This window comes from Myotis nattereri (genome assembly GCF_964212035.1).
Source record: "Myotis nattereri genome assembly, chromosome: 11".
In the NCBI taxonomy this organism is placed as follows: Eukaryota; Metazoa; Chordata; class Mammalia; order Chiroptera; family Vespertilionidae; genus Myotis; species Myotis nattereri.
Window position 1 is genome coordinate 19,987,456 of NC_138086.1, and position 19,500 is coordinate 20,006,955.

Here is a 19,500-nt window from a genome sequence, read left to right on the forward strand (position 1 = left end):
TTCCCGGTCCCCGGTCGGCACGCCTCATCCCGAGGTGCCCTCCAGGAACGCCGGGGTCCACGTGGGCTCCCCGGTCCGCAGGGCGGGGCGCAATGGGCGGGGCCAGGCCGGTGGGCGAAGCTGGCCCTACCCCTGGGGCTCCCAAGGACCCCCGCGCCCCGCGGCCAGATGCTGACGTGTCCTTCCCGTCTCACTACACCTCCCGACACTACCTTCTAGGCTGCCCCGGAAGTCCCGCCCCAGATTTAGGCCGTCACCGCAAATCAGCTCTTTCAGCGCTTCCTGGAGTTCGCCTCCACTTTTGGGATAAAGGGGCGGGGCTTCGCGAGGTGGGTGCCTATTGGCTGGAGGTCGGGCAGGCTCTGGGTGCTCATTGGCCGGAGGGCGGGGGCGCTCTGGCACGCTTGCGCGGCGAGTAGAACGTGTGGCGGCGGCGGAGATCGCGTCTCCTTTTTCGATCCCAGTCCCGCTGCTGCTGCTGCTGCTGCTCCTGCTCCTGCTCCTGCGAGCGTCCGGCGCGTCGGTCCCGTTCCTCGTCTGCAACTCGCCGCCAGCTCGCTCCTCGCTCAGCGGCCTCTCACCAGCGCCGACATCCACATTGACACCTCCGAGCCGGCTCTCTCGCTGTCTTTCCATCTCTACACATGGCTTCCTCCGTGCAGAGCGGCGGCTCCTCCGGGGGACCCCTGGTCCCCACCGTGCAGCGGGGCATTGTCAAGATGGTGAGAACAGGGCCCCAGATGCCCACAACACTGTCTGTCTCCGGGCGGGAGCCTGGCGCTGGCTTCTCTTCCCCTCCCGCCAGGCAGCAGAGTCTCCCAGGTCCCCTTTTCTCTGCCCCCCGTCTTCACTTTTCATCCATTCTCAGAATCCCCTCTCTAAGAAGGACCCCGACACGGACTCCCCTTTCTCTGTGCCTCCTGGACACCCTGGCATCAGGGGTCACAGAGATTTCCGTGGTCGCGGCACTCAGATCTCCTGGCTGTTTACCTGGGACAGACCGAATATTGATTGATTAACGGAGATAATTGGTTGCTATCTGTCTTACACCCCTCCCCCCCTGCCCCACTCCCGCCCCTCCGTCCTTCTGTCCGTTTTGACATTTGCTGAGCAGTTGGCAGTTTTTTGAGATCCTGACATCCGCTCTTCCCTGGAACTCTAGGAGTGCTTGGCCATCTTGAAGCTTTTCTGTTTCCTCTGACGTTCAGTTACTCCAAGTTTTCTTGCTCTGTGGCCCTCACTTCCCTTCTTTTCCTCTCCGCCTCCTGTGTCAGGTCTGTAAGTCCTGGGAGCTCCTGGTATTCGTGCTCCCCCCTCTTTTTGACCCTTAAGATGCTAGGCCGGGAGGATTCTTAGCGATCATTGTTCTCCCGCCCCTTACAGTGACTTGCCTGCCTAAGTCACATGTGGTTTGGTTTGGAGCCAGGACTGGAGCCCAAGTGTTCTGATTCCCAGTCTACCGGCTTTAACACTAGAGAGTTTATATCCCCTCACTCCCTGCATTCTTGGATTTTGAATTCAAAACCCTGTAAAGTTCATTTAAACTAGAAAACTTAAGCTCCATGATAATTTTAGAATAAATTCTCTTTACCACTTCCCCTCTGTTGTCCATCCCCCAACCCTCACTGACATGTCTTAGTTGTTACCAGATTTTCTGGTTGTGACGACGGTTAACTTACAGATTTTTGTTTCAGATTAATTTCTGACTTTTCCATTTGGAACAGCAAAAGTAATACCCTTTATGACACTTTCCCCCCAAAGCTCCACAGTTTTTTGCTGTGGTAGAAAGTTGAAAAAACATTCTATTTTCTTGGCTTATTGTCTTTCACAAGGATTAAAATGCTTTACAGCTTGTGTGTGTGTAAATTAGATTTCAAGATTTCCCTTTCCCCCTAATTCTCATGTATTTGTTTCTTAGGTAATATTCTGCCACCAGTTGAGATCCGTAGGGTTTTCAGGATTGTTTTCCCCCTTTATTTGTACATAAATGGAGAGTCAGAATTTACCAGAAACTGAATGAGAAGGGACTTTCCAAGGTGCACATATTTTCCCTTTGTTGGAATATTGACCTGACCCAGGAAGGGGCTCCTCTTTCATTAGATTTTTCATTTGCACTGATCTTTACCTTTAGTGTAGAAGCAAAGCATGGCTTGATGGTCCGGTGGTAGGATTGGCAACACTGGATGGATCTCTGAGTTTTTTCCTTTGCTAAGGCCCCTCTCATTTGTGGGGTGGGAGTGGAATGAGGCCGAACATATTTTTGCTTCTGCCAATTCTGGAAGCTTCCAGGGCATCTGCTGTCTATGAGGTCCCTATGCCTGTTCACAGATTACATGGATATTGACTATCAACAATCACTTGTTTATTAGAGGTCTTATATTGTGCTGAGTATTTTGTTTACACTACCTCATTTAAAGTAGATAGGATTATTTGATACATATTACAGATGTGTAACCTGAGGTTTAGAGAGAAAAAATAGTTTACTGAAGGGCAGGCAGTTTTTATTTTTAATAAGAGGCAGACCTGGGATTCGAACCAGGCCTGTCTGCCAAAGCACATGTTCTTCAGCATGGTGGTATGATGCTTCTGACTTAAGGGCATGAGTTTATAAGGGTGGGGCCAGTGATGCATGACTGTAAAATTGCAGGAAAGTGAAGCTGACTGTAATTGAGCTGGGGGAAGATTAGATGTTTTATCCTTGTCTTATCTGGGAGCTGCTATTGTGGTGAGTGACTTCATTTGGTGCTTCTGTTCGTTATGTGCATAGCAGTGTGAAGTGGAAGACATGTTTGAGTCTGAGAAGAGGCTTTTAAAATGCAGTGATTGAGTAGTCATTGCTGTTTTTCTGTGACCAAATGCAGGGGATGGGTGAGTGAGTTCCAGGCAGAGATTAGGGGAGGGAAGCTGGGTGAGTTGCTGAGGGACAGGCAGTTTGTGCCAGGCTTAGAGCCTTATCGGGAATGAAAACTCAACCACTGGCAAATTGCTCTGTGTGAAGCTCTTTTGCTAAGCAAAGTTGTATATTCCTGGAGAGTAATCGTTTCCAGTGGTACTAGGAACTGCTTTGTAAGAAGTCTCCAAAGGAGGACAGAGGAAAGTGAGAAGGAAGTAGTTTGATGAATAGGAAAACTGTAATCACTGCTTTTCTGCCTTTGGGGAGAGGGACAGAAACTGGAACACAGACTAACCAGAGCAAGCTTTTCAGGTGAGTCCTCTGGATTTGTCTGGACTCAGGCAGAGCTGAAAGTCTGAAAAGTCTAGGCTTGAGGTTTGCTGCAGCGAAGAGGAATAATCCTTTCTTTTTTCGGTCAAAAGAATAGATGATAGGACCATGAAAGGTCCAAGTATTTCCAGTCTCTGCCTTGTACTCCTAGTAAGTCCTGTGCTACGTTTTTTTTTAATCCTCACCGGAGAACATGTTTAGAGAGAGGAAGGGGCGGGGAGAGAGAGATGTGAGAGATAAATATCATTGGTTGCCTTCCTCACATGCCCTGACAATCGAACCCACAACCCAAGTATGTTCTCCGACCCGGAATCGAACTGGGAACCCTTCGGTGCACAGGACGATACTCAACTAACTGAACCACTCTGGCCAGGCAGTCCTCTGTTACCTTTTTAAGGTTAAAGAAGAAAGAACTTGGGAATCAAATAGTGAAAAAAATCTTTACATTTGACCAGTTTTTTAAAATGATGGTGATGGTAGAGGATGTGTTTGCTATTTGAGTGGAAGCAAAGGGGGACCGAGTTGGTTCTGGGATGTGTTTAAGGAGGAAGTGGGCAGTAGGTTCACACAAGTATTTTGGAGCTGTTCGGTTACTGAAAAGGCAGTAAGGATGATGGAGAAACTGAAGGTGGATTTATATTTTCAGAGTTGAGATGAGACTGGCAAGTGTGTGGGCAGACAAAATATAACCTGGAAAGGTAAGTGTGTCTGTCAGATCAGTTACTACTTTCTCAAAACCCTAAAAGAGTCTAACTGGGTTTCTTTGAATAATTTGCTGGATAGTCTTTAGCTGCAACAGAGTATTGTCAGCACATGCTAAACGGATAAGATTGGGAGAAGTCTTGGGATACTTAGTGTATAAAATTTAGTTACACCACCTACCAGCTACACAGAGATGGCTGTTTTCTCTGGTTGTACTGACCTACGTTACTTTCTGTTGTGAGGATAGAGCCCTTCTCTCTGTCTTTTCATCTATCTTTCCCATCTAACTTGGTATGTCTGCATGTCTTCTTTTCAGTCTGGAGCCCACGGCTGCTTTCGCAACAGCAGAATGAATCGGCCACAGTTCTTGAATTTCCTGTGCTTATCAGAAGTGGCCTTGGAAGCTGCATATCTTATCTTGCTTATGGGTGGAAGGCCAAAGGAAGGCCAGTGCCAAATCCCAGTTCCCATTTTACCCTACTTCATTTAATTGCCTCCAAAGGGGAAATAAATCCCTCCGCCAGTCTTTGGCTTTATGCTAAGAACCATGATTCTCACTAGGTGACTGTGGCAGAGGCCCACCTAAAGGAGGAAGGAGGTGGCCACAGTTTTTCCCTTCAACACGAATTGTACTGCCAAGTTGTTCTAAAGTGGGAGTTAGACTTTGGTGAGCAGCTTAGTAGAAATTTCTTCCGTAGGAAATTTCCTACAACCCGTAGGAAATGTTACCTATCCTATATAATAAAAGGCTAACATGCAAATCAACTGAACGGCAGAACGACCGGTTGCTATGACATGCACTGACCACCAGGTGACAGCCGCTGAGTGCAGGAGCTGCCCCCTGGTGGTCAGTGTGCTCCCACAGGGCGAGCGCAGCAGCGCTAAGGATCCATCGGGGATGTCCAACTACTGGCCTAGGCCCGCTCCCCCATCGGGCTAAGCCGGCAGTCGGACATCCCCCGAGGGGGTCCCAGACTGCTCCAGGACACAGGCCGGGTTGAGGGGAGGGACACCCCCCCTCTCCCACAGTGCATGAATGTCATGTACCGGGCCTCTAGTAATTTACATAATTTTAGCTAAGTTCTCTTAGGTTTCTGAACTAAGAAGTATGTGTCTTCCCAGAGTGTAGTATGGACAGAGAGTAGTAGTGTGCTAACATGCTCCTTCCTTTGTGCCCTTACCTCATGCAGGCTGTGAAAGAAAAGAAAACCTTTCCTAAGCTACTGAAAGTACCCTTATTCTGCTCAAAGGGCAAACAAGGGAGTTGAATAACGATACTTTATAGAGCCATTTGCAAAGAAGTAGGTAGAATATGATGGAAGACTTTTCCCAGTAGTCTTAAAATTGCCCACTTCCCAGCAGGTAACATGGTAACTTTCAATCAAGATTGTAAGTAAGATTGTTTTTACTATATCTTCAAGGCTTTCTGTCACTTTTTCTGTGTGAAAAGAAGCATCTGTCTGGCTCTAGTTATGCTAATAGTGGCTTCTGCTGTGTGCTAACTAATTATATAGATTGATGAGCAATCGTATTTTCTTTCTTTCTTGAACACATATTTTTTGATCATCTGCTCTGTCAGGCTCTGTCTGGATGTTGGAGTTAAAAAAGTAGATCCGAATCCTTCCATTAAGGTTCAAGGAGGAGACAGAGACAATAAACAAGTAAATATAAATAGTGATTTCAGGTAGGGGGATTGGGCAGAGTGGCTGGGAAACAGGGAAGGGGTGGCTTGTTTAGGTAGCAAGGGCTTCTTTCACCATTTGCACTGAGATATGATGGACATCAAAGAACCAACCGTAGAGGAAGTGTGTTCCGGGCACACTGAACAGCAAGTGCAAAGGCTCTAGCGTCGTCATTGATGATTATCTTTAGTGTTTTTATAGTAGCTCTTAAATTTCTTCCAAGTTCCATGTTCCACTTAGATGGTATGGGTTTAGTCTCAGTTATTAATATTTGTGTTTGATAGTGATAAAAGGCAGAAAAGCAGTGGAGGTGGTCATTGTTCTGATACTCTGATGAGTTTAATAGCTGACATTAAATCCACTGAATAAATGTAAACTGGCAGCCTGGTAAAAACAGACCTGCTCTTGTTCATATTCATCTTTTTTACAGGGACAAGGCTAAGTTTTTTTTTTAAATATATTTTTATTGATTTCAGAGAGAAAGGAAGAGAGAGAAAGAGAGAGAGAGAGAAACATCAATGATGAGAGAGAATCATTGATTGGCTGCCTCCTGCATGCCTCCTACTGGGGATCGAGCCTGCAACCCGGCATGTGCCCTTGACTGCAATCGAAACTGGGACCCTTCAGCCCCCAGCTGATGCTCTATCCACTGACAGGGCACGGCTAAGGTTTTTGACATCCCATTAGCCACTCCTACATATTCCTAAAGTCACTTCAGGTATCCCCTGCTTTTTGGAAGTTTGTATTATGCTACTTAGCTTTTAGGAAAGACCTACATTAGTAGTGGTTTTTGCTAACTGAAAGCAATCTAAAGAGAATTTTTGCTTTTATGAAAAAAGGTGAAAAGTAAGAATGGCATTCAGCATTTGTTGTGTAGCAAGCTCTTGTGGAGGCAGCATGTACCTTGAGCAGCAAGTGTGGCAGTGCCAGACTCCTTCCCCAGAAACCACACTCAGCATCTCAGCATCAAGCTCCCATAGCTTTAACTGTGTCTTTGAGCATCTGTATTTCACCTTAATTTATTCTGTGCATCCCGTAGCAAGATGTGTCCTAAAGTATCAGAAAAGCCTGAGAGCTCTATGCTTAGTGTAAAACTGGACGTAATTAAGCATTTTCACTGTGGTGAACAACAACAAAAAAAGACATTGTATGTATTGACTTTTGGGTCTCGGGACACTCAGAAATTTTTCCATGTAAGTTAATGGTAACTGCTTCTTCACTTGACCTCATTTCGGCTTACATAAGGTTTCATGGGACCATAATACTTTCCGATAGTAGGGGAAGCCTGTCCTCCAGTGGAGGGGACCTGGGTGAGAAGATAAATGCCAAGAGCAGGTTCAGAGTTAAATAGCACGTAGAACTCATCAGTGTTCATACTTCTATTACTTGGAGAGTGGAATTTGGGAACTAAGTGAAAATTTTAGTTTCCTTTTGTAATTTCAAAAGAGAAAATTGGCCGGGTTTTTGAATGCAGGTAAGAAGGTGGTGCACTCACTTCTTGGCATGGGCTGGCTCTTCACCTTACAGGTGTGGTTCTAGCAGTGTTGCAGTAGGTATCCTTTGGGATCTGGTCTTTGCTTTTATTTTATGTCTCCAAGGAAGACATAAAAATTGTAGGAAATTCTTTGCCTTGTCAGGGACAAGGAATGAAGTACAAGGAGTCAACTCTTACTGGGCTTATGTAGCTTTTTCTCTTATTTCTTGTTGGGAGATGGATACACACCCTGGTTCTGTTGCTGCTCCCTCTCTTGGGAGACTGACAGACATATGCTTATTGTTTTAACAGCAGAAATTTTTACAGAATCACAGGTTGTGAACATTTGATGCAGATGGAGTGTTGTGGGATTTCACTGTTTTCAATGAGACGCAATATGATACATTAATGTTATGTTTTTCTCACTTAGTTCTAATGTTTAGGGAAAAAAAGAACAGTGGTTTCAGTTGGCATTTTAAAAAAATTTTATTTTTCGATTAAGTTGGCTTTTTTTTTTTTTACATTAGGAAATTACAGAAAAAATAAACCTAATGGAAATTTAGATGACATTTTCAGATATCATTTTTGAGATGTTCAATCTGTTATATAAACTGGGCTTGACACGTTTTCTCCATTTATATGCTTATGATGAGCGACTTAAGGCACCATCTCTTCTCTCTCTTTATGCCTTAACACATTTTGAGGTACTTTAAGTGGGAAGTAGCCTGCTTGGGATGGTCTTATAACACCAAATCCACGGGTAATAGGAGGAATTGCGGAGATTTGGGGAATCTGTGCTTAAGGTTAATAAATCTAGTTTATTAACACTGTTCCTGGGAAGCAGTCTGGCAGAGAAGAGAGATCATTGGCCTGAGATTCAGGGGAGACAAGTTCTAGTCCAGATGCTGCTGTTCTCCATCTGGTGATGTGGGGTAAGATTCCACCTGTCAGACTTGACTTTTTGCTTAAATGAGGCAGATGGATTAATTATCTCTAAGCTCCTTCCAGTCCCAAAAGTCTGGATTGAATAAGAAACCCTATATTACATGTCTCTTAGGCATGATGAATCAAAACTGAGAAATCTCACACCTTAATGGTGGGCTTCACTTTCAATTGCTGCTTATTCTGCATGAGATATGTTTTCTGTTTCTATTGCTTGCTTTTTTTGAGGGGGGCGGGAAGGTGAATTGGTTGACATACAGTTTTCTAGTGTGGCAGGCTGAAGTGACTGGACAGGCGGAGTGAGTGGACAGAAGTGAGCCAGGCCGGCTTCTGACTTCAGCGCCGGTATTAGGATAGAGACTACCACTAGTGGGAGTGGTTGTTTGAGACCTGGAGGAACGTGACGGCAGTGGGTTTTCCTCACCTCGTCTTGCCTCTCCTGCAGAACACCTTGACCTCCTGGTGCAGTCGGTCTTGATTTGAGAAGGGTGGGGATGAGTAGCTCCCATGAGCTACTCTGGGAACCTGTAGCTCATGGGGAGAGTTTGTACTGGCCCTGCTCTTGATTGGGGGAGTATGGTGGGAGTGTGGGACACAATAGAGCAGTGGTTCTCAACCTTCTGGCCCTTTAAATACAGTTCCTCATGTTGTGACCCAACCATAAAATTATTATTTTTTAAAAAAATATGTTTTATTGATTTTTTACAGAGAGGAAGGGAGAGGGATAGAGAGAAACATTGATAGGAGAGAAACATCAATCAGCTGCTTCCTGCACACCCCCCACTGAGGATGTGCCTGCAACCAAGGTACATGCCCTTGACCGGAATCGAACTTGGGACCCTTTAGTCCGCAGGCCGACGCTCTCTGCTGAGCCAAACTGGTTAGGGCAGCTGTGGGCAAACTACGGCCCGTTTGAAATGAAAAAAACTAAAAAAAAAAAAAAAGACCGTACCCTTTTATTTAATGATGTTTACTTTGAATTTATATTAGTTCACACAAACACTCCATCCATGCTTTTGTTCCGGCCCTCCGGTCCAGTTTAAGAACCCATTGTGGCCCTCGAGTCAAAAACTTTGCCCACCCCTGGGTTAGGGCCATAAAATTATTTTCGTTGCTACTTCATAACTGTAATGTTGCTACTGTTATGAATCGTAATGTAAATATCTGATATGCAGGATGGTCTTAGGCGACCCCTGTGAAAGGGTCATTTGACCGCCACAGGGGTTGCAACCCACAGGTTGAGAACCGCTGCAATAGAGGGCTGAGCTCTGCTTTTCACACTTTGAGGCCAGAGCATCATCCTTTAGATCAATGGTTCTCAACCTTGGCTGCACATTAGAACCACCTGGGAATCTTTAAAATTCTGATTTCTGGGCCTCATCCTCCGGAAATTCTGTTTCTTTGTTATGGGGTGGGGCCACAACATTAGTAACAAAGAAACAGAATTTCCAGAGGATGAGGCCCAGAAATCAGGATTTTAAAGATTCCCAGGTGATTCTAATGTGCAGCCAGGGTTGAGAACCACTGCTTTAGATCATTCTAATGGTCTTTTGCAGATCTTTTCCACTTCCATTTAACGTGCAAGTATAGCAACCATGTTATTCTATTTTTGGTAGTTCCTCACATGGTTTCTTTTTTGAGTTTATTTTTTTATTGTAGGACTTCTTAAGTCCTTTTGGGGAGTAGATTTAGCGAGAAAGAAGGAACTCATTGATTTCCTAAACAGTCATTTTTTTAGGACCACCTAGAGGTGTTTCAGAGGCATTGAATTAGAATCTCTGCCAGGGTAGCCAGAGAATCTGTATTTTGAAAAAAAAACTCTGGATGGTTCTGAAAGGGTTGGTTTGGGATTGATCCAGGGGCTGGCATTTGAGACCAACTTACCTTTTAAAACCTCTGTATTGTATGTAGTTGAAGGGGCAGGACACAGATGATAAAAAGTGTATGTTGGGGCAGGTACACCAGAATTTATATGAGGAGAGGGTAGTAGGTTGTCTCCTCTTAGCACTTGTCTTGATGGTTCCCGGACACTTTGCATTGCTTTTAATCTGTAGTTCAATATTGGGCTGATATCCTTAGGGTCCTTTTATGGTGACTCTGGGATCCATTCCTGGATCATGACTGAGAGCTGAGAAGTTGTTTTATATGCCTAACTTAGGACATATCAGTATGCTCATTTAAAAAAAATGTTATTACCCTTGCTTTTCAGAGAGAGTGGAAAGGAGGGAGGGAGAAATATTGATGTGAGGGAGACACTTGGATTGGTTGCCTCCCACACATGCCCCAACTGGGACCGGGGGTCAAACATGCAACTCAGGTATGTGCCGTTGACTGAGAATTGAACTCACTACCTCTTAGTGCTCTGGTTGATGCTCTAACCCAGCGGTTCTCAACCTGTGGGTCGCGACTCCTTTGGGGGTCAAACGACCCTTTCACAGGGGTCGCCTAAGACCATCGGAAAACACATATATAATTACATACTGTTTTTGTGATTAATCACTATGCTTTAATTATGTTCAATTTGTAACAATGAAAATGCATCCTGCATATCAGATAGTTACATTACGATTCGTAACAGTAGCAAAATTACAGTTATGAAGTAGCAACGAAAATAATTTTATGGTTGGGTCACAACATGAGGAACTGTATTAAAGGGTCGTGGCATTAGGAAGGTTGAGAACCACTGCTCTAACCACTGAGTCATGCCAGCCAGGGCCAGACATATGCCCAGTTTAACACTCATTTGCCAGTTTTCTTTCTATTCGCATAGATTCCCAAGATCTTCGAATAATTTGGCACTAATAACTTAGCACATTATTACTATGGAAGTCTTTAGTGTTATCTGCAAACATGAAGATTCTGTGTTCCTCACTTTCTGCTTTTGTAGAAAAGGCAGCACGCTTGGGCCTTTTGGTTTGACAGTGTGTATCTATTCTGTTTGTTTATCAGCCCCATTCTTTAACAACAACAGTAAAGCCTAAAATGACCTCCTTGGTGGTTTTCGTCTTTACTTTTTATTCCACTAACTTGTCTAATACGGCAATAAAAGTTTCTTGTAATTTGCAAGTCTTCAAAGTCTTTGGATTAGGGGGCACATTTGCAGTTCCCTTGGTGGCCTTTCCTCATTCTGACCAGCAGTTTTGTGGTTCATCCCTGAATTCCTTCAGAATGCTCAGGTGAATACCATCCAAAATTAGTAATTTAATGGTTATTTATATTTTAATTAAATTTATTTTTTTATTTTGAGAACATGTTTATTAAAGCTGGGGACAGTGAGACAAGGAAGGACTTAGGACAGAAGAAGCTACAGGAGAGAGCCTAGGCTGGGCTGCTTTGGCTCACTTAGAAATCGGAGAAAAGGGGGTCTGGGGGCATGTTCAGGGGGTTAGCCTGGGATGAGCTGCCCATGTCCATTGCTTCCCTAGTTGCAAGTCTTGTGGAACCTTTAGAGCAGTGGTTCTCAACCTTCTGGCCCTTTAAATACAGTTCCTCATGTTGTGACCCAACCATAAAATTATTTTTGTTGCTACTTCATAACTGTAATGTTGCTGCTGTTATGAATCGTAATGTAAATATCTGATATGCAGGATGGTCTTAGGAGACCCCTGTGAAAGGGTCGTTCGACCGCCAAAGGGGTCGTGACCCACAGGTTGAGAACCACTGCTTTAGAGTTTAGGAGCAGCACGCCTGTGGGGGAAGAAGTGGGTGAAGGGAAAGGCACAGGCATGCTCCCAGGAGGGAGAGCATGCCTGATATTTAAAATTTGGACTTACTATTTTAAACAGTATAGATGTAAAGTGAAATACAAAAATCTCTCCCTGTGCCCTTTTTACCCCTCATTGCTCTATCATTCATTCTCATTCCCCTAAGTAAATGTGCTTCTAAACCTTCTTTCATGCAGATATATACTAGTACACCCCCTCCTTTTTTTTTTTTTTTAAGAAACAAAATGGGGTCATACTGTATGTGTCCTGGAGTTTTCTTTTTAAATTATTTGTCACGACTGACAATTATAATTATAGGTCCATCTCATTCTTTTTTTTTTAAAAATATATTTTATTGATTTTCTTTTTTTTTTACAGAGAGGAAGGGAGAGGGATAGTGAGTTAGAAACATCGATGAGAGAGAAACATCTATTCAGCTGCCCCTTGCACACCCCCCACTGGGGATGTGCCCGCAACCCAGGTACATGTTCTTGACTGGAATCGAACCTGGGACCCCTGAGTCCGCAGGCTGACGCTCTATCTGCTGAGCCAAACCAGCCAGGGCCCATCTCATTCTTTAAGATTGAGAAGTAGCCCATAGTTCGGTGCACTTACTCATGCAGTCTTTTCTGTTGATATGTTTTTGGTTTTTCACGATGTATTCTTATGTTAGCATATAAGGCAGTGGTTCTCAACCTTCCTAATGCCGCGACCCTTTAATACAGTTCCTCATGTTGTGGTGACCCCCAATTTCACTGTTACAAATTGAACATAATTAAAGCATAGTGATTAATCACAAAAACAATATGTAATGATATATGTGTTTTCTGATGGTCTTAGGTGACCCCTGTGAAGGGGTCGCGACCCACAGGTTGAGAACCGCTGATACAAGGACACTTGATAAGTTTTGTGAGTTTAAAGTTGTTCAGTTTGAGGTTATATTTTTACTATTTTGGGAGGGGTCTAAAATGTCCTTTCTTTTTTTTAAAAAATATTTTTTATTGATTTCAGAGAGGAAGGGAGAGGGAGAGGGAGATAGAAACATCAATGATAAGAGAGAACATTGATCGGCTGCCTCCTGCATGCCTCCTACTGGGGCTTGAGCTCGAAACCCGGGCATGTACCCTTGACCTGAATCTAACCTGGGCCTTTTCAGTCCGCAGGCCGATGCTCTATCGAGTGAGCCAAACCGGCTAGGGTGTCCTTTATTTTATAAACAGTGTGATGGTACTTGCTTCACTTAATGTCCTTGGCAAAATAAAAAGTGTATAACATGTCAGTCCCTATTTTTGAGGGGTGGGGGCAACCTGACTGGTCTGAAACTTGAGTCGGGGAGCCATTGGCATGGCAGAACCCTGTGCACTGGCAGGCGGGGAACTCTTCTGAACTTCAGAGGTGTCATCCATTGTACTGCTCTTTAGGAGCGATGAAACAAATCCAAGTAAATTGGGGAAAAGGGCAATTGTGGGAGTAATAGGTGTATTCATTGGCACAGGTGTGGCTAGTTAGGCAAAAATATAGCAGGCAAAGTTCTGGCTTCCTTTGGCTCCTGCCCCCGTCCTCCCAGCAGCCCTCTATTCCAGGGGTGGGCAAACTTTTTGACTCGAGGGCCACAATGGGTTCTTAAACTGGACCGGAGGGCTGGAACAAAAGCATGGATGGAGTGTTTGTATGAACTAATATAAATTCAAAGTAAACATCATTACATAAAAGGGTACGGTCTTTTTTTTCAATAGTTTTATTCATTTCAAATGGGCTGGATCCGGCCCGCGGGCCGTAGTTTACCCACAGCTGCTCTAGCCTCTGGTACTTTAGGTTCAGTTTGCATTTCATCTCCCTCCTCCAACTGCCTCCACCCACCCTCAATATCCCCAAAAAACACTTATCAAAACTTGAAGTTGATACATTTAGAACAAAATTTTCACTATAATGTAAAACATTTTTTATTTTCTTTGCCCTAAGGGGGACTGGGTAATCCAGATTTCTTTGGGGTTTTCTGGTCCTCTTTGCCAATTCCCCAAAACCACAGGGAAGAACAGCCTTAGCCCCTTACCTGGCCTTGAAACCTTTGTAAGGGCAGGTGACTTACATCCCAGTCTGCCCAGGGATGTTTCGGTTACATCTGTTGTCTTGGCATAATTATCAGTAACTAGAGGCCCGGTGCACAAAATTTGTGTGGTGGGGGAGGAGGGGTGATGGTGTGTGCCCTCAGCCCAGCCTGCACCCTCTCCAATCTGGGACCCCTTGAGGGATGTCCGACTGCCCACTGGGATCGGGCCTAAACAGGCTGTCGGACATCCCTCTCACAATCCAGGACTGCTGGCTCCCAACCGCTTGTCTACCTGCCTGCCTGATTGCCCCTAACCGTTTCTGCCTGCCAGCCTGATCACCCCGTAACTGCCCTCCCCTGCAGGCCTGGTTGCCCCTAACTGCCCTCCCCTGCAGGCCTGGCCGCCCCCAACTGCCCTCCCCTGCTGGCCTGATCACCCCTAACTGCTCTACCCTGCCGGCCCAGTCACCCCAACTGCCCTCCCTTGCAGGCCTGGTCACCCCCAACTGCCCTCCCCTGCTGGCCCAGTCACCCCAACTGCCCTCCCTTGCTGGCCTGGTCACCCCCAACTGCCCTCCCCTGCTGGCCTTATCGCCCACAACTTCCCTCCCCTGCAGGCCATCTTGTGTCCACATGGGGGCGGCCATCTTGTGTGTTGGAGTGATGATCAGTTTGCATATTACCAGTTTGCATATACGGCATATTACTTAAAAGTCCTTTTAATAATATAGGATACCCCTTTTCACTCTCAAAGGGTCCTGATTTGAGTGATAAAATATACAGTATATTAGTGGGCTTAGTAAGAACAGTTAAGTCTAGGAAGACGAGTGTGGGGTGGCACAGTTCACAGACCAATATAAACAGAAGGTAGGTGGATGGTTCTGTAAGCCTAGCTTGTAAGATGCCTGGGAGGAGGAGGGACTTGTGGCTGAGAAGGAAGCATTTTGTGGAGAGTAGGCAGCCTAGGCTTGAGACCCCAGGCTATACAATTTTAGTATATGTGCTGCCGAAGCGAGCACGACCCCAGGCTATACGCTTGGTTCTGGATAAAGCTGCTCACTTGAGGCAAGTAGCTTTGTTTCATGGTGAAAAGGGGGACTCAGAAGTTTACTTAATTTTCTTGGAGAATGGGTTGGATAAGTCATATGCATACAAGATCTGTTTTTGGTCTTAAAAATCTCTTCTGGGGAGATGGTGAAAGCGACAGGACTTGATAGAGGTAAAGGAATAAAATGGGTGAGATAGAAGTTAGGAGACATGGGTAGGTACATGTGGGAATACTCAGATGTTCATAAAAGCAGCTGTGAGCAATCTGTATTCCATGTGCAAGGTGAAGGCAGCTTGCCTGAAGTGACTGCGGTCCTGGAAGTTTGGAGGAGAGAAAGGAACAATAAATAAGGCTTCTGAGTTTCTGTTTCTAGTCTGTGAAATACACTGACGTGATGGTAGTGAACTTTTAAACCTTATGAATTCTGTTCCAGGAGGGAAATTCCTTTGTATTATAGCTTTGAATACCAAGGGGCATTTTTATTTCTGGCAACAACCCCGAACAGTGGATCATCATGCCAAGTGTAATTTATCTGCTTACCTACCAGGACTCTCGCGGGTCTTCATGAAAGTGGTGTGGTCCGTTCCTCCCTTTCCACTGTCTTAAGGGAGAGGAAACTCTGGGACCTGGGTCCCTGAATCTGGCTGAGCTCTATTATTCTGTGTGCGGTAATTGCTTGTGTTATTACTCTTGGCAGGTGAGCCCTTTCACAGCCTCGAGGCCTGGAGGCCGCCTCTATTACTTAAAAGCCCAGTTATCTTGTTAAACTCCTCTCCAGTGAGAGCTTTAGAATCTCCTGAGACCTCCCGCAGCCTCTCTGTGGAGCACAGGCCCAGCTCGCTTTTAACCCTGCCCTGCCCTTGTTAGTCATTGTGAGCCTAGCTCTAGAAGAATAACTTTCCTACCTAGCACGCAGTGTAGGGCTGCTAGCCAGACTGCTTGGTTCCATTAAATTCTTACGAGGTCCTGTATGGGCTCTGAATGAAAGTTTCTCTACTACTCTTGATTCAGAAGAAAATGTATTTCTTTGATTATCAGCAGGAGAACCTGAAAGCCAATGTAGAGAAGAATAAGCAGTGAAGATAACACAGCACGTTCCAGGCCAGATAGCCTTTTGTTTAACTTCTTGAGGAGGTGTAAAGTTCTGAAGGAGGGTAGGGTGCGCTGGGGCACCAGCATATAGTGGGGAAGGAATGACTTGTTTGGCAATTTTTCCTTTATGACTGTCTCCCTCTGCTTTTAATGATGAGATTCTGGGATGGTGCCTTAATTTAGCAATAAAGGACTCTGAAATGTTTATGGTAAATTTGTGATTTGTACTTCTTTATTTTGACATCTAATATTGACTGTCAACATTTCAAATAGGAAGAGTTTCCAAACAGGCTTGGAAAATAAAACCAGAAATTTAATGCTTTTCATGGGTAGCATAGAATTTGAATTACTTTAAGTTCTACAGTCAGTTCTGCATATAAACCAAAATAAATGTATTAGATATTCTTTAGAGATGATCAACTCTAAATAGTATTGAGTATTATGCTTAATAATTTAGTTTTTGTATTGCTGTAGGTTCTAAAAATATGTGCATGACTTTACAGAAGCAAATTTGAGGAATAGTGAATGCCACAAATTTTCATTTCTCTGGGATATTTCAGGTATCCTTTTTAAAAATATATGTGTGTTTTTATTTTTTTTAAAAATTGATTTCAGAGAGAGGAAAGGAGAGAGAAAGAGAGATAGAAACATCAATGATGAGAGAGAATCATGGATCCTGCCTCACAAGCTCCCTACTGGGGACTGAGTCTGCAACCTAGATATGTGCCCTGATTGGGAATCTGCACCTTGACCTCCTGGTTCATGGGTTGACGTTCAACCACTGAGCCACAGGGCCGGTATACTTTCATTTATCTGTATCTGATACCCAAGCCTCCTATCCTACCCCCTTTTTAAAAATTAAATGTTTATTGTTGAAAGTATTTACCTCCTTTTCTCCCCATTGATCTCTTCTAGCCCATCCCCTACCCCACCTCAGGCCTTCACCACCCCATTGTCTGTGTCTATGGATATGCATATATGCATACAAGTTCTTTGGGTGATCTCTTCCCACCCGCCCACCCTCCCCCACCTCCTACCCCCTTTTTGTCATTGGGTTATGATTTGATTTTTGTACAGTGTACATTTTGCTCAGGGCACAGTGATGGCAGTGCTATGAGGAGGAGAGATAAGAGATGACAGCAGCTACAGACATTGTAGGTAGGAATAGCTGCTTTCTCCCCCTCCCTGGATCAGGAAGGGGGCTGAGCTTCTCTCCTTCCTCTGAGCATTGGAATTGGGGAGGAGGTGTCGAAGTTTAGGGGGAGAGGGTCTGGACATACAGAACCGACTGAGTAGCCCCTGCAACGTAATCTCAGGCTTTCCAACCTGCCGAGGCCACCCCTGCTTCACCTCCATTTGCCCCTACAGGAAGGAGGAAAAGCCTGCTTGTCACCAGGAATACTTTTTTCTTGGATTTCCTTAACAGAAGAAGGAAATTCTGTTGCATTATAGTCTTGAATACCAAGGGGCATTTTTATTTTTGGCAACAACCCCAAACAGCAAATCATTATGCCTTGCATATGGTAGTGTTTAATAAATGTTGGTTTGATTTGGGGCAACCAGCTCATGGAAGCTTCACTTGCTGAATGTTTTAGTCTCTGACATCTGCTCTGCTGGCACGTAGAAATGGAGATTTTAATTGGCAAAAACCTATAATCAGCAGGTAATCTCAGACCGTTCTACCAGACAGCTCCCCAAATGCTTGTTTCTACATGTGGCTAGTGGGACATTAGGATTGGGGGATTTCAGCTCTAGTCCTTGCTCTGCCATCAATACTTTATTTTAAGCAAAAGTCACTTTACCTGTCTTGCTTGCTTTTTCATCTGTAAAATCAAAGGGCTCTGATTAGATGCTCTCTGCATTTGTCCTTTCTTTGTAGATCTTTATAGTCTTCCTGAGATTTAAACTCCCTTATTTCCAAACTGAGGCCCAACTTGTGGTATAGCTGGCCTGGGAGCAGCCACTTAAGCTTGTCTCTGCTGAATGTGCTAGTTCACCCAGAGCGAGTGAAATGGCACGCCACGAGGCCATGGGCTTCTAGTTCATTATGTGAATGCCAGGCTCTCTTAATCTAGGTTTGCTTCTTGCTCTTGCCAGAAAAAGAAAGAAGAGCTGGCCCAAGAAGCTGGCTGTGTTGGCAGGTATCCTGGGAAAGACCTCCCAGACCACACAGCTTATGTTCTTTTGGGATTGCTTGCTCTTTGTCTAAATGACTTTTTAATTTTCAAGAGATGATTCTTCCCGTGGAGGCAATAGCTCTGGCTGATAGGAAGCTTTTTCCTGATAGACTTTCTGAATTTTTCTCTAATTTAGTTTCTTTTTAGTTATTCTTGCTTTAATTCTGTTTCTTTAGAATTTTTCTGCTTCATTAAAGTGTATGTGATAAATTGTTCTTAGCCTCAACAATTCCTTCTTTCTCCTCTGATGGTATTTTTAGGTGGAGAAAATGCCTTGTCCAGGGAAGGGTCCTCCCTGGCTTGCTGCTTTGTCTGGCAGCCCTTACACCCGCAGCCTTTAGGTTGTGGCAGTTGTGGCCTCCCTGAGGGCACTCTGTACCTTTCAGCCCAACTTTCTGGTTCTCTTTTCTGTGTCACATAGGGAAAGGACTTCATTGTACTTACCGTATTGTTCTCAGGAAGCTTGCATTGTTTTCAGTCTTTTTCACCTTTTAAGAGCTTTGTAGATTTCACTGCAGTTTTGCTTCCTCCCTGTGACTTCTATCTTGTTATCTCTAGAGGACTTGAAAGTTTATAGTAGCCTTCCATTCTGTAGTGAATCACCATGTCTGACTTTAGGTTCTGAGTCAGTTGCCTTTTTATTTTTATTTTATTTTTTGTTAGTCCTCACCCAAGGATATTTTTTCCATTGATTTTTAGAGTGAGTGGAAGGAAGGGAGGGAGGGAGCGAGGGAGAGAAACATCAGTGCGAGAGAGACACATTGATTGGTTGCTTCCTGCACACACCCCTGACCCTGGCCCAGGATCAAACTGCAACCCAGGTACATGCCTTTGACTGGAAATCCAACCCTTCAGTGTGTAGGCAGATGTTCTAACCCCTGTCCAGGACAGGGCTGCCTTTAAAAAAATGTTAGTGTTGTTCAGCTAAGCATCTAATGTTCCTATAAGATATGGAAATCCTCTGTAGGACTGATATACATTTTTTTTTAAAATATATTTTATTGATTTTTTACAGAGAGGAAGGGAGAGAGATAGAGAGTTAGAAACATCGATGAGAGAGAAACATCGATCAGCTGCCTCCTGCACATCTCCTACTGGGGATGTGCCCGCAACCCAGGCACATGCCCTTGGCCGGAATCGAACCTGGGACCCTTCAGTCCGCAGGCCGACGCTCTATCCACTGAGCCAAACCGGTTTCGGCTGATATACATTTTTATGTCCCCATGCTTTTATACTTCTATATTGGACCTTAAATTTTTTAAACATTGAAATAAATACACATACCATAAAATTCACCTTCTTAAAGTATACATACAGTTCAGTGGTTTTTACCGTATTTACACAACTGGCACCACTGTCTAATTCCACAACATTTTCATTGATAAGGCAAAAGAAAAAGAAAACCT

At 44.5% G+C, this 19,500-nt stretch overlaps 2 protein-coding genes across 2 annotated transcripts in view; one reads left to right on the forward strand and one right to left on the reverse strand.

Annotated features, from left to right (window-relative positions):
* The window catches only part of PAX4 (paired box 4), a gene marked incomplete at both ends in the record, with an annotated part of 29,869 nt that extends 29,233 nt beyond the window's left edge, over nucleotides 1–636 (reverse strand). Inside the window, one exon of the mRNA XM_081102638.1 lies at nucleotides 213–636. Within this exon, the coding sequence (XP_080958764.1) occupies nucleotides 213–636 (424 nt within the window). The remainder of the gene's footprint in view (nucleotides 1–212) is intronic.
* The window catches only part of SND1 (staphylococcal nuclease and tudor domain containing 1), a 453,621-nt gene continuing 434,507 nt past the window's right edge, over nucleotides 387–19,500 (forward strand). Inside the window, exon 1 of the mRNA XM_081102419.1 lies at nucleotides 387–722. Within this exon, the coding sequence (XP_080958545.1) occupies nucleotides 645–722 (78 nt within the window). The 5' untranslated portion in view covers nucleotides 387–644. The remainder of the gene's footprint in view (nucleotides 723–19,500) is intronic.